The sequence below is a fragment of the Anolis carolinensis genome, chromosome 1 (assembly GCF_035594765.1).
Source record: "Anolis carolinensis isolate JA03-04 chromosome 1, rAnoCar3.1.pri, whole genome shotgun sequence".
Classification (NCBI taxonomy): Eukaryota; Metazoa; Chordata; class Lepidosauria; order Squamata; family Dactyloidae; genus Anolis; species Anolis carolinensis.
Genome location: NC_085841.1, coordinates 106,839,404 through 106,865,697, shown reverse-complemented (window position 1 = coordinate 106,865,697; position 26,294 = coordinate 106,839,404). Strand labels below are relative to the sequence as shown.

The 26,294-nt window shown below is 41.0% G+C and overlaps 1 protein-coding gene across 1 annotated transcript in view; it reads right to left on the bottom strand.

The window, feature by feature from the left end:
• The window catches only part of ascc3 (activating signal cointegrator 1 complex subunit 3), a 370,189-nt gene that overhangs the window by 64,340 nt on the left and 279,555 nt on the right, over nucleotides 1–26,294 (bottom strand). The window contains exons 35-36 of the mRNA XM_003215509.4: nucleotides 19,569–19,680; nucleotides 19,091–19,225 (exon numbers count right to left, since the gene is read on the bottom strand). Coding sequence (XP_003215557.2) covers nucleotides 19,091–19,225; nucleotides 19,569–19,680 — 247 coding nt within the window. The remainder of the gene's footprint in view (nucleotides 1–19,090; nucleotides 19,226–19,568; nucleotides 19,681–26,294) is intronic.

Here is a 26,294-nt window from a genome sequence, read left to right as displayed (position 1 = left end):
TAAGCTGACATCTACAAAGTAGATCTTTCTCTATCATATACACACATGGCTTAGCTAAAGGGCAATACCAGGCCAATTTATTTTGTATTAATTGTCACAAAAAGTAAGAGCAACTTCTGCACAGAAATGTCTAGGGCTGCACTATTTTCTAATAAGAGGAATGAAGACACTGACATAGGAGCAGGATTTATTCCATGAAAACATCCATATTTGAATGAATTTCCTTCATATATCTGCACTGAAGAGACAAATTTTCACCCTTGTTATTATTCTCCAAGGGTGAAACTACAGTAGAATTATTGACACTGCTGAAATATTTAAAACATCCTGAACCAAGGAAATAAAAGTAGATGAATTGGGTTCAAACCTCATAGGCACAACAGAAAAGGATGGACATGACAGCGGGAATAAAATAGCCAAATTCTTCTATCTACTCTTATGCAAATAAATCTCATAGTAATGAAGGCCTTGAATCAACATTGTTCCACAAAAACACTGCCCTTTGGGGAGAGAACTCTTCCAGAGTTATGGTAGTTTGAGAGCTCCATAGGAGGCTGCAGTGGAATAGGTTTTGGTTCTCTTCTGGTTCTGCAGTGAGGTGATCTTAGGAGAATCTCGCTCAGCTCTTGGTTTCTGACTGAGGTGGTCTGTCCATCTTCTAACATAAGAAAGGCTCAGTTCTTAACTATACAACTGCTCAGGAATTCACACACAATGAAAAGGAAAGCTTGTTTATACATAATAATAATAGTAACAACAACAACAACAACAACAACAACAACTTTATTTCTAGATTGCCCTCTCTCCCCAGAGGGACTCAGGGCAGTTAACATACATATAAACAGCAAACATTCAAGCCACATCTACTACTATGTTTTTGGTAAGCATTTTTTTTAGATTTACTGATATTATTTCAATCCCTTGATCTACTACAAACACAAATTGAGTAGGCAGCTGACCTACAGATTATATTATGAAGAAATATTTAGCTACTAATTTGACAAAAAGTATAAGCTTTGGTGTTTGCAGATTTTTTTTTTTACACTGAGGACATAATAGTACTTTATTTGAGCTCTTCTCATGTGTACAACAAGTGAAGCAAATAAAGTGACTGGTAGATATATAAATATTGCTGTGTGCCTTCAGGTAATTTCTGATCCTATCACAGGGTTTTTTTTTTTTTTTTTGGAGGGGGGGAGCTGAAAGTGTATGATTTTCCCAGGGTCATTCCATGGGTTTTCATGGTTGATTGGGGATTCAAAGCCTGGTCTCTTGAGTTGTGGTCCAACAGTGAAACCACCACACAATGTGGCTTTCCAGATATGTAATTAGAATAAATAAATAAATAAATAAATGCACTTGTTACATGCCTCTCCTCATAGATCGAGGCGGGGTACAACACAGTTAAAACACAGTAACATAAAATAAATACATTGTATAATGATTAAAATAGAATACAAATAGAATATACATTTAAAATTCATAGTTTAAGATATAAATATATAAGTGGCAGGTAGATATATAAAGGGGCAATATGTTTTAGCCTTTTTCCAGAGAAGGTTGGAAGGAGAACAGTGGCAGGGGGTGAAGTGGAACAGGCAGTAGTACATAGAAGTTGAAGGGAGGGGGTTGCCTGTTCTTACTGGTTTATAGGGTAGGGAAACCATCATTTGGGGCTTGGAACCACAGACTACTTCACATTACAGAGTGATAGTGCTTTAATTCCCCTTTAACAGTCATGACCGCATCCTATGCAGTCCAGGGGTTTGCTCTCTCATCAAAGGCAGCAGAACTCTCTGGCTGAAGTCTGTAAATGTGTGTGTATCCATGTGCCCTTCAAGTCTTCTTTCAACATATGGCGACTACATGAATTTCATAGGGCTTTCCTAGTCAAGGAAAACTTGGAAATGGGTTTGCCAGCTACTTCCTCTGAAATGCTATTTTAAGCCCTTGGTATTCTTTGGCAATCTCACATCCAGCCAACATGAACCCTGCTTGGCATCTAGGATGGGATCTGGTGCCTTTAGCATATTTAGGCACTAAATTTTAAATGCTATTCCCTAAACTGCAAATAACACAATTCCATAAGATGTGGCCACATCAGTTGAAATGTTAGAACTGTGCAGTGTGAAGGGGCCCCAGAACTTTGATTAATTTCATCCAGCTTTTCCAAGTTGTCACTGGAAAAGAGTTAATCCAGTCTGGTTTAATCGTTGATAGCTGTATTATGTATATTATTATCTATTGTATTGTTTAATTGTGTTATGATGTGTTGTTTTATATTTTGTTATATTGTATTGTTCTGGGCATGGCCCCATGTAAGCCGCCCCGAGTCCCCGTTGGGGAGATGGTGGCGGGGTATAAATAAAGTTTTATTATTATTGTATTTTTGATAGTTGACCCTATCCACAGTTCTAAAAGGCACTCCTCTTTTTCATTTGTGTGCAGTCCTGTATTTTCCCCCCAATAGGTTAAAACTCCTTGATAGAGAAAAAGTTCTGTATCATTCTATTAGGGCAACAGACTTATGTAATACAAGGAAATTAAGATGTCAGCATTGGGCCAATAAGTATTGCATTGACTGTTTTTCCCCACAGCCAAGAGCTGTTCAAATATGTTAACTTCTTACTGTTCATTCCTGGCTGCTAGGGAAATCCAGAGATGCCAAATGTTACATCTCCCCTGTAATGCTCTCCTCCACTTTCCCTGGAGGTCATAAAACTTTCCCTGGTCAGTAATAACACAAACAGAAGATGTGAGGGGCAGGGAAGGGCCAGATAATGTTGTGCTACCACTATTTAGCATACTAGAGAGATTTAGATTAGATCTCAAACAAATCCAAGACAGAGGACTGTAAGCTTTCCCTGCCAAGAACATAGGTGATTCCAGCTTTTCTCTTGTAAAAGAAAAGATCCAACCTTGGAAGGGGAGACCTAACACCACCCAGCCACTTTAGGACTACTATTTTCTCTACATCAGGATGGACCAAAAGAAGCCACCCAATAGGAAGAAATGAACTGAAGTCCCATTATTTTAATATTCTGGAACACAGATCTGTAAGGTGGACAGAATAGTCTTGGTCTCAGAGGAGAACTGCAAAATGCCCCCCAGAGACCTGCATATTTAAAGTGCTGTTTTATATGAGTTTTAAATGTTTAGCCTTGTAGTTGGGAGGTTTTGCCCCGAAAAGCTGCACAATAATACCAGTAATAAACAAACAAACACTATATAATTAATAAAGTAATTGTTTTTTCTTCTTAATTTGAGTTAATCCTCAGTCTTATATATAACTTGGTTTTCTCCTTTGGTACTAAAAGTTACATTTAATCAGGAAAAAATAATGATAGGCATGGTCTTAAAAATCACAAGAAATGCTGAAACAGATGGTATAAACTTCACTCTAAAACATTTACTTTTTATTTTAGGTTGATACTCATTCATTTTTAAAAACGAACTTGCTTACAAATCCTGGCAATAGAATAAAAATAAACATTTGTTTACTTTAAATGGGGAAAAACATAGAAATAGAGTTTTCTTATGCCATAATTTGGTGCTTTGAACTCTTCTCTCTGCCCTTCCTCCTCCACACTGTACAAGAAAAATACGATATGCCACATTTAGTCAGCAATGAGTGGTGGGCACTGTCATTGTGATTTACCTACTGATTGTGCTTTGCAGGAATGACAGAGAGCACCAGGTGTTTTCAGTTTAAAGCTAGCTTTAGAACTAAGAGGGGTAAAAAAATCAGTGATGGAATTACTTGTGTCTGGGGAGACACTCAGAATTAAGGTCACAGGATCAGGGAACGTATGCATTGAAAAATACACAACCCCATCATATCTAGAAAAAATATTCTCTGGCTAATAAAACTGCTCTAGCTACTCAGATTACAGAAAATCGCACCTATGGCACAAGCCAGTTCATCTCCAGTGCTTAGATTTAAGAAGTATTCCTCATTCCAGACTACCAAAAAACTAGCCACATGTTCTAGTCAAAAGAATATGGACTCAAATCCTAGAGATTTATGTGGCCGAAGTAATTTAGAAAGTGGTTTGGTTTGAGGCAACTTGAATGGAATAACAGACATGCAGATAGAGAAAATAATGATATGTCAAGTATAAAGTTTTGCCCTGACAGAACAGACTCTATCATAGATAAAATATTGTGCATCACTGTGTAGAGGCTGACTTTTGCAAGGGCTCTGAGGCCTCTATAGCAATATTGATAGCATCCAACACAAACATCCTGTTTCACTCCGTAATTTATCTCTGGGTATGGGATATGGCAGAATTGGATGTGCAATCCATGCAGATGAAAGATGATCTCTAAATTAAAAAGGATATCCTTCCACTTGGAGGAGAACTAACAATCTAAAATGACAAGTGAATCAAAATATTGTTTAGGCATTAAACTGGAATTAGTTAGAAAGAATGTTATTTCTTTGATCTAACTACAGGGATTAGAGAGCAGGGATTAAAAAGATCAAAAAGGATTTGATCCTCTAAATCTGGGGTCCCCAAACTTTTTAAACAGTTTACGGTCCCTCAGACCGTTGGAGGGCCAGACTATAGTTTTAAAAAACTATGAACAAATTCCTATGCACACTACACAGATCTTATTTTCAAGTGAAAAAACAAAACAGGAACAAATACAGAATCAATGTTAATAATCATCATCATCATAATAAAAATAATAAAGAGGGTTTGAAGAAACCCCTTGTGCCATTTTGTCCAATCCCCTTCTGCCTTTGTGCACCAAAAGCACAAGCAAAGCAGCCCTGACAGATGGCCACCCAACCTCAGTTATTATAATTATAATAATAATAATTAATAATAATAATAATAACAACATCAACATCACACAGTCCTAAATGCTTGAGAAGTGTTTGACTTGTGATTTTGTGATATGAAATCCAGCATATATATCTTGTTTGCTATGTCATACTGTGTCTTTGTGTCAATAATAATAATAGTAATAATAATAATAATAATAATAATAATAATAATAATAAAGAGGGTTGTAAGAGACCCCTTGGGCCATTTAGTCCAACCTCCTTCTGCCTTTGTGCACCAAAAGCATTAGCAAAACACCCCTTAACAATTATTAATTAAATAATAATTAAAATACCATTATAAACAAGCAAAGTTTTGGAAGGTGCACACCAGGTGAGGGAGGAGGTGGGAAAGGCAAGCTGCCACCACAGGGGCCGGATAAATGGTTTCAATGGGACGCATGTGGCCCCCGGTCTTAGATTGGGGACCTCTGCTCTAAACGATCAAATACTGATCAATATTTTCAAAGTATTCACTTGTAAAAACAGCAACAGAATCCTTCATGCATACTAACTGGAATACTATTTTGGTTCACTTTTATTGTATAATTTTTTCAACACTGTCATTTTTAGAGATCTCTATTAAAAAATTATATAGAGTGACGCTATTATCTGATATTACCGCTAATCACAACGAGCTGCCCAGAAGAGTTGAAACTATGATTACACATGGATTTTAAAACTTTGGGTTTAATTAACTAGGGTTAATACTAAAATGGATGTAGTTGAAGGTTGCATCCTGGTTATTCTTGCAAAGGAAGGGAATGGTGTTGATGATGTGACCGTATATACAACAGTGAAATGAAGAAGCATGTAAGTCCACCGGATGTGCCCAGTCTCCCAATCATGCTCTTTTAGCGCAAAATCCCAAACAAAGTTGTAATAGTAGAGCATGATGCTCAAATAAAGAAATAACTCCAATGTTCTATTTAACATAGTGGAATTGCAGTAACTGCTCCCTAAGTCACAAGCCTCTAGAACTGGAAAGACAAACATGTGGCCCTTCAGATGTTGTTAAGCTGCCACTTATTTATTTACTATACTTTTACCTCACCCTTCTCACCCCGGAGGAACTCAGGGCAGCTTAACAACATGGCAATAATTCAGTGCCATTTAAAACAATTACAAAAAATGACAAAAAAGTCATTTAAAATACAGATTAAATTATAATAAAACACAATTAAAACCATCAACATCATGTGATCCAAGAGCAAGGTTTGGGCCATTGCTCTTCACTACTGAATATGTAGGCAAGGGCTCCTGTGACTGACAATTTAGAAGCATCTAGAGCAGGCATGGGCAAACATAGGCCCTCTAGGTGTTTGGACTTTAACTCCCACAATTCCTAACAGCCGGTAAGCTTGCTGGGACTTCTGGGAGTTGGAATCCAAAACAACTGAAGGGTTGTAATTTGCCATGTTTGATCAGCAGTGTCAAAGGCTTCCTATCCTGTCTTACATTCTTCATAGCCCTGATAACTCTTTCTGCCCCACAGACCCATGACTAAGAAGTGGAAATCCCAGCAGTCTTAACACCTTGGATGAACAATCTTGAGAACAAGGGGTTAGTGGTAGTACACTAATTAAGTTTTGTACTTTTCTCTATTTATTTAAGAGAATGTGTACTTTAAAGAGATACTACATACATTAACCACAGAGAAAATGTTCATAAAGATGAGTAAATAAAGGAAAATAGGTTCAGATGCACCCTGTATTTGTAGTTAAATCCAATTTCTCTCTGGAAGAGTCATAAGAAATCTTGTGAGTGGGCTGACATGAAGAATTTAACTATGTACGATCTATGTTGTTGTTATGAAGGTTTTTTTTTTAAAAAAAGACATTTATTATACTATATCTAAAAATAAAATGATTAAAATGATTATTTTATATTTTAGCTAATATATACATTCTTACATCCTGCTTAAAAACAGCACAACTGCTATGCACCCATGATTTGCAACACTGACAAGCCCTTTTTCACTGTGGCCTATAGTTTTCACTTCCAGCATCATTAAGAGATTCTTCAAATTACTTTTAAATATCCATTTCCCTAAGGACTTTCACTTGCATCTAATTAGACTACTGTCAGGACCCTGGCTGCAGAGCACCAATAACCTTACACAGAGGCCAGTCTCTATCTAATATCTTTATTAAAGAAATATATAAAATCAATAAAAACAAGTGAAGAATATAGTTCAGAAGCAGACCTTTCAGATGAGGTCAAATATAGTCCAGAAATGTATTGTCCAATATAAGATATTAGAGTTCAAAGTTTTAATCCACTTGACCGAAACACACACTTTGCCAAGCAATAGTGTGGGGAAATAACAGAGTCTTTAAAGTCCAATGAAGCTTGACAACAAGGCTGGAAATAAACTTGATTCTTGACTAGATCCGTGACTGGAGGCAAGACGAACATGAAGCATGAACAGAGTCCGTGGTAAAACCGTGAGACAAGGCAAGGCTTGAAGCTTGATCCGGAAAGCAAGGAACTGGGATTACGAAGTCCACACACGATCTCTCTCCTCCAGCTGATCAATTGACTCCGCAAAGAATTCCTCGCGCCAACCACCTATATTGGGTCTCGTTTTCCCACCAACAGAACTCTTTCCCTAGAGAACGAGAAGCGAAACCCAACTCTGTCCAGATGTGTGATTCCTTAGAATTTCCCAAGGGAAGCAAGCCTAATCAGCTTGATTTCTGGCAGCAATGCGTAAACTCCTCCGTTGAGCTTCGCTGCTTCCCCTTTCTCTGGAATAAGATTCTTTTCTGGGAAACGGGGGGGGGGGGGGAGTTCTGCCCAAGGCCTGTTTGGCTGAATTCTTGAGGACAAACATCAACATCCTGCAGGTGAAGAGACTCCGGCTCTTGCTGAACTGGCGAAAACCCCATGTTTTCCTCTTCGTCTGCCACAATAGTACTAGGAACAGGACTACAAGGCCCATGAGTCATCACACTATCCCCGCCCTCAAGGCCCCCCTCAAACAGAGCCCCTCTCCTCGAGTCGCGGGGCCGCGGCTTGGTAGGGTAGGCCTGATGGAAGCGGCGGACTAAGTCGGGGGCATGGACTGTGGAAGCATCTTCCCAGGAGCGTTCTTCGGGGCCAAAACCCACCCAGTCAATGAGATACTGAAGGCGGCGGCGATGGAAGCGAGAATCCAAAATGTCCTGAACCTCGAACTCCTCCTCTCCGTCCACTAGAACAGGGGCGGGGGGCGGCCAACTCGCGTCGGGGCGTACACCATCCGCCAGAAGGAGCAGGGAACGGTGGAACACCGGATGAATGCGCATGGAGTGCGGAAGTTGGAGTTTGAAAGTCACGGGGTTAAGTTGCGCCACCACTGGGTAGGGACCAATGAAACGGGCATCTAACTTCCGGCAGGGACGGTGGGAGGGCAAAAAGCGAGTGGACAACAGAACCCGATCTCCTACCTTGATCTCGGGGCCCGGCTGGCGATGGCCATCAGCGTGGCGTTTGTAGTCCTCCTTGGCTTGATCCAGTTGCTGGTGCAAGAGTTCTTGTACTGCTGTGAGTTCCTGCAGCCAGTCCTCCGCTGCAGGGACTTCTGAGGTTTCAATGACAGAAGGAAAGAAACGTGGATGGAAACCGTAGTTTGCAAAGAACGGGGTTTCTTTAGTTGAAGCCTGGACACCATTGTTGTATGCAAACTCTGACAGAGGTAATAGGGAAGCCCAATTGTCCTGTTGGTAATTTACATAACAACGAAGGTATTGTTCCAAAGTGGCACTGGTGCGCTCAGTTTGCCCATCCGTTTGGGGATGGTGAGCTGAAGATAAACGAGAGTCTATGCCCAATAGTTTTTGTAGTGCTTTCCAGAAACGAGAGGTGAATTGAGATCCACGGTCAGTGACTAAACTCTTGGGCAATCCATGTAGTCGGAAAACATGTTGAAGGAATAAATCTGCAGTCTCTTTGGCCGTGGGAAGGCCATCGCAGGGAATGAAATGGGCCAACTTGGTAAAAAGGTCTACCACTACTAGAATCGTGGTGAATCCAAGGGAGGGTGGTAAGTCAGTGATAAAATCCGCGGAAATTATCTCCCATGGGCGAGAAGGAGTGGGAAGGGGATGTAGAAGCCCTGACGGCTTCTCCCTTCGTGTCTTGGAACGCTGACATACAGGACAGGTATTGACATATTTCTCCACATCCTTGCGGATCTTGGGCCACCAGAAATCTCGCAGGATCAAGTGCATGGTTTTAAATAGCCCAAAATGTCCTGCTGGTTTGCTGTCATGACACAAATGAAGTGCTTTTTCTCTGCCGGGACCTGGAGGAATGTAAACATGATTCCTGTAGCATAGTAGCCCGTCCTTAAGTGAGAATGGGAAATGTAGTCCTTGGCGAATCTGTTCTTGAGCCCAGGCATCTGTCTGTTGACTGGCTCTAATTTCTTGAGTGGAAAGGGGTTCCGGGTTAGAGGGAGTTGGTTCAATTGGAGTGGATTTGGTGTTTCCCACTGTGAGTGTGGCGAAGTTTTCGGGTTGCAGCAATCGAGATTCTGAGGTCTCTCTGTGTCCTGCAGCATACTCTGGTTTCCGTGATAGAGCATCTGCTTGCTTGGTCTGAGCTGGGGTCACATAATGGATCTGGAAGTCAAAACGTTCAAAGAACAAAGCCCAGCGCTGCTGTCTTTGATTTAACTTTCGTGCGGTCCTTAGGTGTTCTAAATTTCGATGATCAATATGAACTTCAATGGGGAATTTGGCCCCTTCCAACCAATGTCTCCAATTTTCAAAAGCTGCCTTTATGGCCAAAAGTTCTTTCTCCCAAATAGTGTAATTTCTCTCTGGGGCTGTTAGTTGACGGGAGTAATAGGCACAAGGATGAAGATGTTCTCCCACTGGTTGCATGAGTACAGCCCCAATTGCTACATCGGAGGCGTCAGCCTGCACAACAAAAGGGGTTTTAGGATCAGGGTGCTGTAGAATTGGCTGGGTCGTGAATAACTGCTTTAGCTGGTGGAACCCTTTCTCTGCTTGCTCCGTCCATCGGAAAGGCTGTTTCCCTCGGATGCAGCTGGTGATTGGGTCAGACCAGCGAGTGAAGTCTGGGATGAATTTGCGGTAGTAGTTTGCAAACCCCAAGAAGCGCTGTACTTCCTTCTTGTTGGTTGGCGCCCGCCATTCCAATACTGCTGAAACCTTTGCCGGGTCCATGGAGAGCCCTAGTGGCGAGACGCGGTATCCCAGGAAGTCTACCTCTTGCAGATCAAAGGCGCATTTCTCTAACTTGGCATATAGTCCATGATCCCGCAATCGTTGTAGCACCATTCTGACGTGTTGCTCGTGTTCAGATTGTGATCTAGAATACACCAAAAAATCGTCCAAATATATGATCAAGAACCGATCTAGATAATCCTGGAAGATATCGTTGACAAAATGCTGGAATGTTGCGGGAGCTCCGGATAATCCGTAATTCATGACTAGGGACTCAAATAATCCGAATTTGGTCTGGAAGGCGGTTTTCCATTCGTCCCCTTCTCTTATGCGAACTAGATTGTAAGCCCCGCGGAGATCCAGCTTGGTGTAAACCTTGGCCCCTCGGAGCCGGTCTAATAGGTCCGAGATCAGAGGCAGGGGGTAGCGATTCCGCTTTGTGATATTGTTCAATGCTCTATAGTCCACAACCAAGCGTAGGTCCCCTGACTTCTTTTTCACAAACATCACTGGGGAAGCTGCTGGGGATTGAGAGGGTCTGATGAACCCCTTGCGGAGGTTTGACTCTATGAACTCCCTGAGAGCTTCTTGCTCTGGTTCAGTCAGGGAGTAGAGGTGTCCTCGCGGAATTGGGGCCCCCTCCACCAGGTCAATGGCACAGTCGTAGGGTCTATGTGGGGGTAGTTTCTCGGCATCCTTCTCATTGAAAACATCCCAAAAGTCCGAATATTTCTTGGGCAAGGTGATGATGGGCTCTGCGTCTGTGGCATGGCAGACCTTGGCTACTAGACAATGGTTTTGGCAATATCTTGAGGCGAACTGCAGTTCTCTGTTGGACCAGGAGATGTTTGGGTCGTGAAGTGTCAGCCATGGAATTCCCAAAATCACAGGGAAGTGGGGAACCTCGGTAACGAAGAAAGAAATTTCTTCCATGTGTTCCCTTATCCACATTCTGGTGGGTTCAGTCCATTGGCTTACTGGACCTGTCTTTAGGGGTCGGCCATCTATGGCCTGCACCACCCGGGCATTCTTGAAATCATGATATTGTAATCCCAGAGAGTCGGCATACTCTCTATCGATGAAATTGTTTGTTGCCCCTGAGTCTATCATGGCATGGATCATGACGGGTCCTTTTTTCACTGACCACAGCGTGACCACCAGAAGAAATAGGACCCCGGTTTGCGGCTCTTGAGTGGGGTTTTTGACCGGGTTGGCGAGCCTCTCTACGCCCGGTCGCTGGCTTCCCCCGCCGGCTTTGCTCCAGCCGCCTCGGCCGCCTCCGGCTCCGCGGAGGACGCCGCCGCCAGGCGGGCGACGGGCTTCTTTTTGGCTGGACATTCTCTGGCGAAGTGGCTCCCATTCCCGCAGTACCGACACAGATTCAAACGTTGGCGGCGGGCCTTTTCGGCAACATCTAGTCGGGGGCGCACATTGCCCAACTGCATCGGCTCCTCCTCGCTTCCCATGGGGTTTGGGGCTGGCGGTGGGGATCTCCATACTGGACGTGGCTGAACACTGGCAGAAGCGGGAGGTTTCACTCCGGCTCTTCCACTCTGGCCTCGGAGCCACTGTTTTTTGTTGGCAAGCAGGGCTTCGGCTCGTAAACACTGGTTGATGAGTCTCTCAAGAGTCCCTGGGGGATCCACCTTAGAGATTTCTTCCTGCATCTCAATGTTGAGGCCCTCGCGAAACTGTCCTCTAAGGGCTATATCATTCCAGCCGGTGCTCTGAGCCAGCACCCGGAACTCGGCTATGTACCGGGACAACGGCCTGTCCCCTTGGAAGAGACGCCGGAGTTTATGGCCGGCCGCCTCCTCGTCGTCCTCGATCCCCCAGGTCTTTCTAAGGTGGTTCAAGAAATTTTGCGCGGTGCTTAGATGTGTGGAACCCGCATCATATAGCGCCGTCGCCCAAGTGGCCGCAGGCCCATCTAGGAGACTGTAGATCCACGCCACTTTGACATCTTCTTGGGGAAACTCGGCTTGGCGGGCTTCTAAGTACGCCTGGCACGGAAAACATGAACCTTGGAGGCTTCTCCAGAAAACTTGGTTGGTAGCTCTAGGGCAGGGAGACGGGCTCCGCGTTCCTTCAAGCCCCGTATTTCTCCCTCCTGCGTTCGGAGTGTGTCCCGGATTCGATTGAATTCATCTTGGGAAATGGTGTAACTGGGTGGTTGAGCCTCCGCTCTGGTTCCTGTAGACATTCTGGCCTTAGGTTGTTTGGTGCTTAAGGTGGCGGAGTCAAACTGTCAGGACCCTGGCTGCAGAGCACCAATAACCTTACACAGAGGCCAGTCTCTATCTAATATCTTTATTAAAGAAATATATAAAATCAATAAAAACAAGTGAAGAATATAGTTCAGAAATGTATTGTCCAATATAAGATATTAGAGTTCAAAGTTTTAATCCACTTGACCGAAACACACACTTTGCCAAGCAATAGTGTGGGGAAATAACAGTCTTTAAAGTCCAATGAAGCTTGACAACAAGGCTGGAAATAAACTTGATTCTTGACTAGATCCGTGACTGGAGGCAAGACGAACATGAAGCATGAACAGAGTCCGTGGTAAAACCGTGAGACAAGGCAAGGCTTGAAGCTTGATCCGGAAAGCAAGGAACTGGGATTACGAAGTCCACACACGATCTCTCTCCTCCAGCTGATCAATTGACTCCGCAAAGAATTCCTCGCGCCAACCACCTATATTGGGTCTCGTTTTCCCACCAACAGAACTCTTTCCCTAGAGAACGAGAAGCGAAACCCAACTCTGTCCAGATGTGTGACTCCTTAGAATTTCCCAAGGGAAGCAAGCCTAATCAGCTTGATTTCTGGCAGCAATGCGTAAACTCCTCCGTTGAGCTTCGCTGCTTCCCCTTTCTCTGGAATAAGATTCTTTTCTGGGAAACGGGGGGGGGGGGGGGGAGTTCTGCCCAAGGCCTGTTTGGCTGAATTCTTGAGGACAAACATCAACATCCTGCAGGTGAAGAGACTCCGGCTCTTGCTGAACCGGCGAAAACCCCATGTTTTCCTCTTCGTCTGCCACAATAGTACTAGGAACAGGACTACAAGGCCCATGAGTCATCACAACTACTTACCTCATGCCATGTAATTCCCTATTTCTAAAACTGTTAAATCCTTCAATAAGTAAGTGAGAAGGGCATCCATGGAGCAAGACAGATGCAATGCCACTAGTTAATAATAGTGGTGTGAATTGACTCCCTTAATTATAAAGCTCATTAGCACATAGTGTTGGAGGAGGCAACTTGGCAAATGTTAAAATGTTTAGTATCTTCAGCATAGCTCACATCTGGAGTAAAATGTTCAATTTGCAACTTTAATAAGAAAATGTTAGATACTACTTAACTAATGTTTATGAAAACTGAATTAAACAAATGTAAAATTATATGGTTGAAATATGACATGCTAACGCAAATAGACTTCACTTAATACTTTTTGCGCTAATATTTACAATAATTTGAATGCCTCATATTTTTGTCTTGCTCATTTAAGGATAGTAAATGGATGTTTCACAAAAAAAAAGCGCCTGGGGCAGGTTTGATATACAAAACATGACAAACATAAAGTACCAATAAGCTTCAATTTCAATACAGATTTGTGTGGATGTCCACTGGGATTAAGGAATGCACCTAAATACATTATTTGAAACTGTATTTAGATCAGATCTTTAATAAGTTTAGAAATCAGGGGACGGTGACACTGGAAGTTGTTGTGTAAAACTAACCTTTTCATTCTGTGATTTGGATGGAATGTTAAAGTCATTTATTCAAAGGGTAGAAATTTAATTTAAACACCTGATCGATCCACCATCCAGAGAAAATGATTTTCTTTTTAATGGAAAGGGCAAAACAGTTACATCATTTTCAAAAATAGTAACTGAAGCAGTCCTTGACTGATAAAAGCATTACAGTGATTATTACGTAGATTTCAATTAAGACAGAAAGAGAAGTTAGAATCTAGATCATTCTGACCATGAGTCTTATACAAACGTTCTTTAGAAGTTGAGTTCTCTGAATGGAACAGGCGCTAGTCTGGGGGCTGTGGAGAATTAGCAGAAGTAGATTTCTCTACATTGCTCCTGAAAGATTACCAACTGGGTCTAGATGCAAGGAGCCCTATGATCCAGAGAAGAACAAATCTGGGTCAAATCCAGAATACTTTAAACATATATTTTAATTTTGTGTAGCTTTTACTAATACATTCTGTGTAAATTTGTTGTCTACAATTATGGCACATGAGAAAAAGAACACTTTTATTGAAAATCAGAAAGATTTAGAGCACTGCTTCTTAAACTGTGGGTCCCAACCCCAAATGGGATCCCCCTAGATCAATGTTGGGATCATGAGAAATTTGGAAACAATAAAAGGTTTCTGAATGCCCCATTTACTCAAATCCGTTAGCAACAGCTTGCAGTGTTTACAGTGGACTCTGCAGAAACTGTTTCAGCTGTATTCCACAAAAAGGAAAATCAGCCTATTTTAAAAGCCTGGCAAATGCTGATTTGTTTTCAATAAATGGTTGATTTTTTTAGCCATATATTTCGTGTCATGTAAAAATTTCTCAGGTAGAAAGGTGTGGTAAGTGGAAAAGGTTTAAGAAGCTCTGCATTAGATGATGGGTAGGTGAGGGCATCAATCACCCCCTGCTCATTCTTGACCCTTCTTTTCCTCACAAGCTCTATGGCACGTACAGAGGTTGCAGAAGAGTAGCAAGGAGGAATCCACAATGGCAACTGTTTGATGTAATTTGTGGTACCCTGGAATTTAGTTATTTATATGGAACTCTAAATGTACTCCACACATATTTTGTTGACATAAGATACAAAAGTTACTGGTCAATATTGTTACGGGTGTGATGGAAAACAAACTGCGTGCAAGTCCTGTCCAGACTTATCCAGCCCTTTTGTGCATCCACAATGAGCAAAAGAAACAAGCCAGGAAAATGGAAAAAACAAACTTTACTCTTAAGTAGCAGAGTCAAGGAGAAAATTAATCAAGCAGCTTCAAAAAGGTGATTGAGAGGGCAGTAGCGGTGCAGCTGCAGCAGTTCCTAGATGACACAACTGGACTGGATCCTTTCCAGTCCGGCTTCCGTGCGGGGCATGGGACAGAGACTGTATTGGTTTCCATCACAGATCATCTCCGATGCCAGCTTGACCAGGGCGGGTCGGTGCTGCTTGTGTTATTGGATCTCACAGCAGCATTTGACACAGTCAATCACAATCTTCTGACCCACCGCCTTGCCATTGCTGGAGTTAGGAGGACAGCTTTAAATTGGCTGGCCTCCTTTCTTCACAACCGTGGACAGTGAGTGGAGAGGGAAGGCCTGGTCTCTGAGAGGTCCCCTCTACATTGTGGGGTTCCTCAGGGGGCCATTCTCTCCCCTCTGTTGTTTAACATCTATATGCGACCACTTGCTCAGCTGGTCCGAGATTTCGGGCTCGAGTGTTATCAATATGCTGACGACACTCAGCTTGTGTTAAAGATGGAGGGCCGACCGGAGTCTGTACCCGACAGTTTTCATCAGTGCCTCAAGGCCATTATTGGATGGTTGTGTTCCAGTAGGTTGAGGGTGAATCCAGCAAAGACAGAGATCCTATGGCTGGGCCGACCGGGCAGTGGGGATATCCAGTTGCCAACCCTGGATGGCGAAGTGCTACGCCCGTCTCAACTGGTAAAAAGTCTGGGAGTCCTCTTGGACCCTTCATTGACGATGGAGGCCCAGGTCTCCGCCATTACCAAAACTGCCTTTTTTCATCTTCGGCAGGCTAGACGGCTAGCCCCCTATCTGTCTAGGGACAACCTGGCTACGGTGATCCAGGCTACAGTCATCTCGAGACTGGATTACTGTAACGCCCTTTACATTGGCCTTCCTGTGTCGGTGATCCGGAAGCTCAAATTGGTGCAAAATGCAGCTGCCCGGCTCCTTGCGGGAGTCCCGATAAGATGCCACATAACACCAATCTTACGGCAGCTGCACTGGTTACCAATTGAGCACCGGATCACTTTCAAAGTGATGGTGCTTACCTTCAAGGCCTTACATGGTCTAGGGCCAATGTACCTGAGGGACCGCCTCACTCCCTACAAACCCCAGAGTTCCCTCCGTTCTGAGGACCAAGACCTACTGGAAGTCCCCAGTTTTAAGACTTTGCATCTAACTGCAACTAGACGCAGAGCCTTTTCAGAAGTGGCGCCATCTCTCTGGAACACCTTGCCACCTGAAGTTCGTGCCTTGCGGGACTTGTTGGCCTTCCGCAGGGCATGTAAGACACACCTGTTTTGACAGGCTTTTGAGTTCTGTTGTTGATGTTTTAAAAGGTGCTTTTAGGATGTTTTAAAGATGTTTTTAAAGATGTTTTTAAGATGTTCTTTAAATTGTTGATTTTAGCCGGTTGTTGTAAGCCGCTCTGAGCCCTAGGGGAGTGGCGGCATATAAGCTTGAAAAATAAATAAATAAATAAAAACTCCAGCTTCAAAATAACTCAGTCCATCTGAAGCAATAAAACTCACATAAAGTTATTTGCATTAAATTCATGCATCTTCTTGGAGATTTCTTCAATGGTGCAAGAAAACAAGCATAGTAGGCTCTCAGCCAGAATTCAGTAAGTCCCCAAAAGCATTACAAACATTCCCCAAGTTATACCCCATTCAGGGAGTGGTTCAAGCTTGTTCCCCTTGATTGCTCCAATTACCCAACTATGAGTTGTAATTGACCAGGTGTTTTTCCCTTAACACACACATACACAAGTAGTGATCCCACGGAAACGTAGTCAAATACATGCATATACAGTAATAAATATTACTGCAGTTTACTGTAGATTGTTATATACTATTAATACATCATGTATATCATAGGAGAAAGTAGGTTGTTTTGAACTGTGGGCAACTGCAGAATTTTAAGACACACAAGAAGAAACAGGCTCACATAGCTATAATCAATTGAAGGCTATTTCGTTCAAAACGTTAATCCTTCTTTAGACAAAGTTTCCCACCTGTTCATCAAAAATGAAGCCACACAATCCAGGTGCACAATAAGCAAAGAATAAGAATGTGTTGTGAAAGAGAGAATGCCTTTACACTACAGAAAAAAGGGAGATGGAAGATAATGAAAAAAAAATTGCTTTGGACACACAGCGATTTTTTTTATTGATGACCTGGATCCAAAGGAGCTTTATATTTTTATCTCTGAACTGTCACATGTCTTTTGAAACTGAAGAGGCTTTCACAAGCAGTTTGTAATATGGAATAGGAATCCAACTGTTTAAAGAGAAAAAGTTAAATGTTCTATTGTGTGTGCACAAAGTAGCTCTCTGGATCCTGGCCAATGTGTTTCAGTCTTTTTTAATGAAAGAAAATTACACTACTGTATAACACGTGTTTCATCTCTTCTAACTGTTGCTTGAGATTGCCAGACAATACATTAAGCTGGCATGAACAGAGATTAAAATTTAAACCATGGAAAAACTTTCCAATATTACAACACAATATCTAACAATATTCAGTAGTGTGAATCTGGGAAAAAGGATCTTTAACGCCATTATGTGAAAGAAGCACTATTTGATTTTCAACATCTGTGCGGACTTAAAAAATGCACAATAGAGGATAAATATCAGCGCTCCTAAATACTTTCTTGCACTTCCTATGGACTGGATCTCATGGAGTAGTGTTCACCCACTACTTCGCGGTTCGCTTTTCGCGGACTTGTTGTTTTGCCGGCTTTCTCAGATGCGGGCCCCGGCTAAGGCATGTGGCCTGTTCTGGCCTGTTCTCCTCAGCCGCCCGCAGGCAATGCCAGTAGGCCCAGCATGGGCCTCAAAAACCACCACAAAGCAGGGCCTGGCTCCAAGGGCCTGCACCAACCAAGCAGCGGGCCTCTCCCCCCCCCCCCGCCCCAGCTGGATCCCTGAGAGCCCCATTCTGGATGGCGTCACTGCACATGGCGCTGTCCCTGCTGCTGCACCGCCAACGCTCAGCACATGCCCCGTCACCGCCGCTAATGCTCTGTGGAGTGTTGACAATGGGGCATGTGTGCACGCGGAGCATTGGCAGTGGCATGCGCGCATGCGCAGGAGATTGGCAGTGGGGTGTGCGCATGGAGCGTTGGCGGTGGCAAGTCCATGAACAAAGCCCTCTGCAGCTTTATGGCCATGTCTTCAGAAATACAGTATGTACTGTACATTAAAAGAGAGAGGGAAGGAGGGTGCTATACAGTATTTATTAAAATAAGTATAGAGTCCCTACTTCACGGATTTTCACTTATCGTGGGTGGTCCTAGAACGGAACACCTGCATTAAGTGAGGGAACACTGTATACATGTAAACGGAATTGCTTTCATCAGTGGAACTGGAGGTGATATTTTCTCTTTACCTGCCAGTAGAGCTCTGACAGCTGGATCAGCTGTCAGAATTTAAGATACAAGGGAAGACCTATCTCTTCTGGCAGGCCTACCCAGACAGTTTTAATTGTTAATTTTAAACTCCACTGTAGGCCTTGTTTTTGTTTAGGGTATTTTGATAAGTATTTTATAGAGGTATGTTTTAACATGTGTATTTTACAGAGTGTTTTAAAATGATTATGTGTTTATGTTTTAGTAATACTGTGTCCAACCTCGAGCCGTGAAGAGAAATGGGCAAGAAATAAAACTATTATTATTATTATTATTATTATTATTATTATTATTATTATTATTTCAGCATGCACCAGTTATTCTAAAAGCTTCCCTGGAGATTCTTTGGAAACACAGTTCCAATTTGTGCTGCTGGCTGGAAGTGGTTCTACCATACTATCACTGCTGCACCAATGTGAAATAACAATGGAAAGTGTTTTGTACCTTAGCACTGTTTTGTTCAAGAAAAAAATTGAGACATTGGAAGATGAAACTGTTCTATCACATGCTGTGTTTTTGAAACTTTTGACAACCAACCAGTGATTACATTACTTAACAAGATCCCAAAAGGAGTTAACTAACATCTACATTTTACAATGTCTGTTAATAAAAAAATTGCAAAGTAGGATGTCACTAGAATTAAGAATGGTTAATTCAAATAAATAAGGGGAAAGTGACTTACTGCCAGAATTGAGAGCAGTTCTTCCACACTACATTCCTGTTTTAAACGATCCTTGAACATCCTGATAGTTGGATGCTTCAAATAGTAATATGAAGCGATGCGGCCATGAGTCAATGGTTCAATGCTGCGGTCATCCTACCCATGGAGAAATATATATGAATATATTATAAGAACACAATGCATGCTGAAAAGCACTCTCCTTGAGCAAAATACATTTCACACTCTATTGTAATGGAGGTATTACATTTTAAAACTGGATAATAACAAGATCAGAATCATGAAGAAATTTAAACAGCATGTTACTGTTTTAAATACCAAAGCAATGGAAAAATTCCAGTAGCTTCAACAGGAGGTCCCACAGTAGCCTATGTATATTTCATAATACAGCAAACATTAGGATAAAGGGTAATCCCTAATAAAGATTACGGCTAACCAGTTCTTTTTTTCAAACGCTGAATAAAGTATAGATTAGTCTTACCTCCCCTATTTTAATGCAGTAAGAGTATTCCAGATCAACAAGCGATTTCTCAACAAGGTTTGAAAGGAACCTGTTCACATTGTCATGGCTCACGTCATCTAGGTTATAATAACTAAGAAGAAAAATGTATTAAGAGTAAATTTAAAAAAATCATGTAGCACAATACATTGTTACAAGGAAACTGAGCATGAACTTTGAGGCAGAAACCAATGAGCATGTCATATGATATATTATTTTCTGACTGCAGTTTCTAATGCTTGCAAGAATATGGCCAGATAAGAAAATGAGAAGTATGATCAAATCTCCCATCCCCTGACAGTTCAAGAAATAGTCATGGCAAATCTCAATTCCCAGTTTTGATCCGTTCTACTACACAAAGATTCATGTGTGTTTTCTAACGACTTCTCTATATGGATTTTTAACAACTAAAAAAAATCATAATGCTATAATGTAATGCTGTGGTTTCCCCCCCCAATAGTGCTTTAGTAACTAAAATATTGTATATAAATTTGTTTCTTCACAGTTTTGCACACATGTCAGATGTGTCTGGATAATGGTAGTTATTATTTCTAATTATTGTTTCCGTGTTGTTTCTAAAAGTGCACGTTCCACTACATGAAAAAAATCCTCACTCTGTAGATAAAAATGTAACAAAAAGTTCATAATGACTAGCTTGTGTGTAGAAATATGTGCTGGTTTCCCAGTCAGAGAACAAAATGTATGTGCCTTATTATTCTTGAACAGATATTGAAAATGTATAAGAAACCAGTAAAGGAATTGCACTGAAAGCTGGTCTAAAATGTGTATTTGTTAGAACCTTATTATGTGCAAAATTTGAAATGATGTGTGAATACATTATTTAAACAGACAGTTTGGCTTGCACATCTCATACAGTAGTTTTAGTTTGGATGTGAATAAAGGATCGAGGAAATAAAATACCCCATAAATAGGCTGTCCAATTCTACAGCTGCTATGTTAAAATCCTCATTTTTATATTTATACCATATGTCACAACCAATACAGTTTTATTTTGGAATCCCCACCCCTTTTATACTTTCTGCTCCAAATCCTTGTTCTTCTGTGAACAGCAAGTTCATTAATTTTCTTAAGCATTACAAAATTTGGATCACAATGCGACTTTATCCATAAATGTTATAAATGCCAAAAGGGGGGCTTGATGAGACTAAGATGGAATCATAAAATAGTCTGATTCTGAGATCATGAAATAACAACTTCCAGTAAAACAATGGTCGTTAAGGGCACTTCGGGGGGTTAATGGTTTAAATTTAGCATACATTTTAAAAACAAACACAAACCTTCTGATAATAAAAATAGAAGGCTGGGAGAACAGCCAAGAATAGGGATACCACAAGATTTTTGCTCAGATGGATTATAGGAGAGATTTTACCTCTCCACTGAAATACACTTTTTGACATGCACCTTAGAATGGGAGCTTAAAAGTGTGACACATTTGCATGGAAAATACAAAGATGTTATTTAATAAGCTCATCAGAAAGATGGGGCTTCATGTGAGCAATAAATTAGCATGGCCATACTAAATGATAGAAGGATAAAATAAGTCTACAACACAATTGCTACTAGTTAAACATAAGTTTTTTGTTAATAATTTTATACCAGAAGTTAATTAAAAGAAATACAGAACAAGATACCTTTAGTTGCAACATTTGAGCTTGATGATAAGCACTTTTAAAGTTTTTAATTATCAACTGAGATGCTGAAAGATTTTAACTCCCAACTGAGAAATTAAGCTGGACCATAAGGAAGGCTGAATGAAGGAAGATAGATGCTTTTGAACTCTGGTGCTGGAAGAAAATCCTGAGAGTGCCTTGGACTGCAAGAAGAACCAACCAATCCATCATCCAGGAAATAATGCCTGGCTGCTCATTGGAGGGAAGGATATTAGAGGCAAAGTTGAAGTATTTTGGCCACATCATGAGAAGACAGGAAAGCTTGGAAAAGATCATGATGCTGGGGAAAATGGAAGGAAAAAGGAAGAGAGGCCGACCAAGGGCAAGATGGATGGATGGTATCCTTGAAGTGACTGGCTTGACCTTGAAGGAACTTGGAGCGGCGACAGTGATGGCCGACAGGGAGCTCTGGACTGGTCCATGAGGTCACGAAGAGTCGGAAACGACTATGCAACTGAGAGAGAGAGAGAGAGAGAGAGAGAGAGAGAGAGAGAGAGAGAGAAATTAATCTTAATCTTAACAGTTTCTCTTCAATTGTTTTTCAGAGGTAACAATAAGCTGAGAAGTCACTGTTCACAATCAGTAATTTAATGGGGAATACTCCCAGGTAGCCAATGTGGTGTAGCGGTTTGGGCATTGGATTAAGACTTTGGAAACCAGGGTTCGAATTTCTGCTTGGCCATCGAACCTACTAGATCATCTTAGGCAAGTCACACACTTACAACCTCAAATGAAGGCAGAGGCAAACCCACTTTAGATACTAAATATATCTTGCCAAGAAAACCCTGTATACGTTAGAAACGACATGAAGACACACAACAACAAACTGGGGTTAGGAATACAGCCTACGTTTAGCTGGTTTCTATGTTATAATTTAAAGGAGTGTTTTAGGTGCAAATTTGGGCACAAAAAGTATTTTTCCTCATTTTGGCAGCAGATCCCACAGGTCATATCATAAACTGTTTCATAAATTCCCCACAATACAAAATGTTTGCTGTGTAGCATCACTGATTGCTTTTTAAGTAAATCAGTGAAATCAATTCTTTGTATCTAGGGTACTTTTTATTTATGCTGCCTTTTTTGCCCCAGAGTATATGCTGAAAACAGTGGTTACTTTCTAAGATCACCTCTCCATGCTTTAAAGATAATTCCATAAATCATTAAAAGATAAAGGTTTCCCCCTGACATTCAGTCTAGTCGTGTCCAACTCTGGGGGTTGGTGCACATTTCCATTTCTAAGCTGAAGAGCCGGCGTTGTCCATAGATGCCAACTGCATGGAGCGAGTTACATTTCCGCTGGAGCAGTACCTATTGATCTACTCACATTTGCATGTTTTTGAACTGCTAGGTTGGCAGAAACTGGGGGTAACAGTGGGAGCTCACCCAGCTTCCCGGATTCAAACAGCCAACCTTTCGGTCAATAAGTTTGGCAGCTCAACAATTTAACCCGCTGCGCCATTGGGGGCTTACATAACTCATGACTTTTGCAAAATAATAATTACATTAAAATGTGTATGCAATCTGTACACGTTTTCTTGGATGTAGTCAATCAAGGAGTATAATCATATGCATATATTCCCAGATGTATGTCTCCTTGAACTCCATAGGAACAACTTCTGATATTAGCATCCATCATCACCATCACCATCATCATCATTACTATTATAGATTTATTTGTACACAACACAAATAACACATGCATGTTAGGTCCAAGTGTCTGGGATTTGTCTCTGAATATTGGGCTCTTTCCAAGGGGTTAGGATATTAAGAGGTATTTTTGCAGAACGTGCGCAGTTCTGAGAAGTACTGCCTTCTGCAGCATGTGGACTGATATTCTGTTCCCATTAAGGCTTTTCCAGTGCTTTTCTCAGTTTCGTGGAATGCCTCCAAGTGTACCCACCACTATTGTCATAGTCGTCCAATTTCAATTTGTAAGTCCTTGTATTTCATGATCTTTTCCAGCTCTTTATCCTCGACTCTAATGTCTCATGGTATTGCAGTGTCAATAATAAAAACTGGTGTGTTATGTGGCTGGTGATTATCTGTTTGGATTCTAAAATCCAATTGTAGGACTTTTCAATTCTTGTTTTTATTACATTTGTTCATATGGTTTGGTCTTGTGCAGCAAAAATCAGGCCTTCTGTTTCCTTTTTTAGAGTTCCCCTTCTAAGCCACTCTCATGTTTTCTTGCTGTTGATCTTCCCTTCAATGTTCTTAAAATACTGCCCATGGAGTGGCTTGTTTAGCCACCGCTCTTTTTGTGTTGCAAACTGTTGGGCTCTGTACTCTTCTTTTGATTCTTTGGTTTTCAGCATCTCAGCCTTACGGGGTTCTTTCAGTGCTGGCTCTTGGCTTTCTTGGGTGTATTCTTTCAAGTCCCTTTTCTCTTTCTCTACTGACTGCTTGACTTGGAGCAGCCCTCTTCCTCCTTCAGACCTTGCTAGGTAGAGTCTGTAAATGTAACTTCTTGGGTGCAGCACTCTATTTATAATCATAATTTTTTTATGTTTTTTCTATCCAGTGTGTCCAATTTGGCTTGTGTCCAGTTAGTCATGCCTGTGGCGTAGTGCACTAAAAGCACAGCTCATATTATTTTATTATGACACAGCAAACAAGATAGATATGCTAGATTTCATATCACAAAATCACAAGTCGAACACTTCCCAAGTGTCTAGGACTGTGTGATGTATTTTCAGATGATGCGCCCAGATCCCAGCAGGGTGGCCTTTTGCAGTTGGCAGATCGTAATTTTGTCAATGTCTATTGTTTCCAAATGCCGGCTGAGATTTTTTGGCACAGCACCCAATGTGCCGATCACCACCGGGACCACCTGCACTGGTTTCTGCCAGAGTCTTTGAAATTCAATCTTGAGGTCCTGATAGCGGCTGAGTTTTTCCTGTTGTTTTTCGTCAATGCGACTGTCACCTGGGATGGCAATATCAATGATCCAAACCTTTTTCTTTTCCACAACTGTGATGTCTGGTGTGTTGTGTTCCACAACTTTGTCAGTCTGGATTCGGAAGTCCCACAGTATATTATTATTGTTTATATCCCGCTTTATCTCTCCCGAAGAAGACTCAAAGCAGCTTAGCATAAAAGTATTAGCATACAATTTAAAATGTACAAATATGCAAACATTAAAAAAAGAATTAAATATAAACAGTATTAAAAATTCACAGTTAAAATCAATTAAAACATATTCCAAGTTAAAAACCACAGCACCCCGACTTGATCTTAAGTTTAAGGAATTTTGTATAGATATCTTTTGAGGGATCTACCAATTTGGAAAACTATTTCTCATAAATAAATTATATAATGAGTTTTACTAATGCTTTAATTTTTTAAATGAGGATTTTGAGTTTTTGCTTCCAAGCAAATATTTCAATATTCGTGTTCAACTCCAATTTGCCTCATTCAGTAAAGATTACAATATTGGCTTGATATAACAGCAGAAAAATTGTGAAATAGAGTCCCACAGATTTTTGTGGGGAGGGGGACACAACGCAATTACATAAAACACCATCAATTAAATGATTACTTTCCTACCTCAAAAGGAAAAAAAGAGTCCTCCTTAATATTTAAAAACAACAAGAAAAATCAAAGTTTTCTCAGAATCTTTGGTTGTACACCTAAATGTATGTATGAACAAGTAAATTGCATTGAACAAAAGACTTATTTTTAGCCAAACATGCACAGGTTTAAACTTTATATATAGGATTTCAAATTTGCATACATGTGATTGTGACTGAAATAATTCTTGTGAGCTAGAATCTTTTATATATATATATATATATATATATATATATATATATATAGCACTGTACCAACTTGACACTTTTTAGATAAGAGAGAACAGTAAATAATTATAGATGCAGGTTTTAATGGTTATATTCAGGCTGCACAAACCTGATGTTTTAATATATGCAATCCAAATGATATATATGTGTGTGATCCAAATGATATATAAAAAAATGTTCGTATGATCAAACTATACAAAACTGCCCCCTTTCCCGCTTTTCTGTCTAACTGTATTATCTAACTATTTAACTGAAGATAAAGGATACAAACTGTGCAGTTTCATGGCCACTGCATTGAATCATCTAGTCATTATTTCCCCTCTGCTGCAAACAGACAGCCCACCTTTTTGTCAACACACCATTTCATTTATTTCACAGTGAAACCCAGTTTCACAATAATTGACTTGTCGGAAGCTCTAATTTATGAGGCTGGGCTCTGTAAGCCTTCTCCTATATTCAGCTCAACCTGCCCACAAGCAAGGTTGAATATTTACAATGCTGTTAACAGGTGCTGAGTTGTTTAATGATTCTAATAGCCAGAAGCCTACTGAGAAAGCCAGCGGGATCACAATTACAGGCTGTTTGAACACAACAATTACTCGTCCCCTGAGAGGTGTGAAAGTCAAAGGCAGTTTTATACTAACAGCATCTAGCACATGGGGTAGATAGGCTAACTTCTATTAGTAGCCCATTGGGAAAAAAGCAATAACAAATCCCTGGGTGCCATAAAAATTTACAAAGTACATCAGATATAAACAATCAGAACAAACTTTTTAAGTGTTTTAAGTAATTTATAACAAACACAAACAACTCAGTCTGCAAATGTAGCAGAGAATATATCCAGAACATCACAAGAAACATGATCTTATTTTTGTAATCTAAGCAAGTGTGGAATTTCACCAGCTGAGAGAGAAACGTGCAGAGACATAAAATGTAGATGAAGTTACACAGACCATTTTGGGTTTAATGTGGATTGTGATAGCAATTGCTTCCTGTTTAGTTTATGTAAACCTGACCCAAGATCTCCCTGGGAAATTTTTCATCAGCCTTGAAATGGTGCTGCTATAACTGTCAGGCCTGTGAAGTCATTTGTTATAAACACCATGTTTTTTATGTTCAGATTATACGGTAGTAGTAATGGCACAGATAATGAAAACAGGGTCCAGGGACATATGAAAAAGACTATTACGTAAAACCTTTGCTTGCATTCAGAGTGCTTC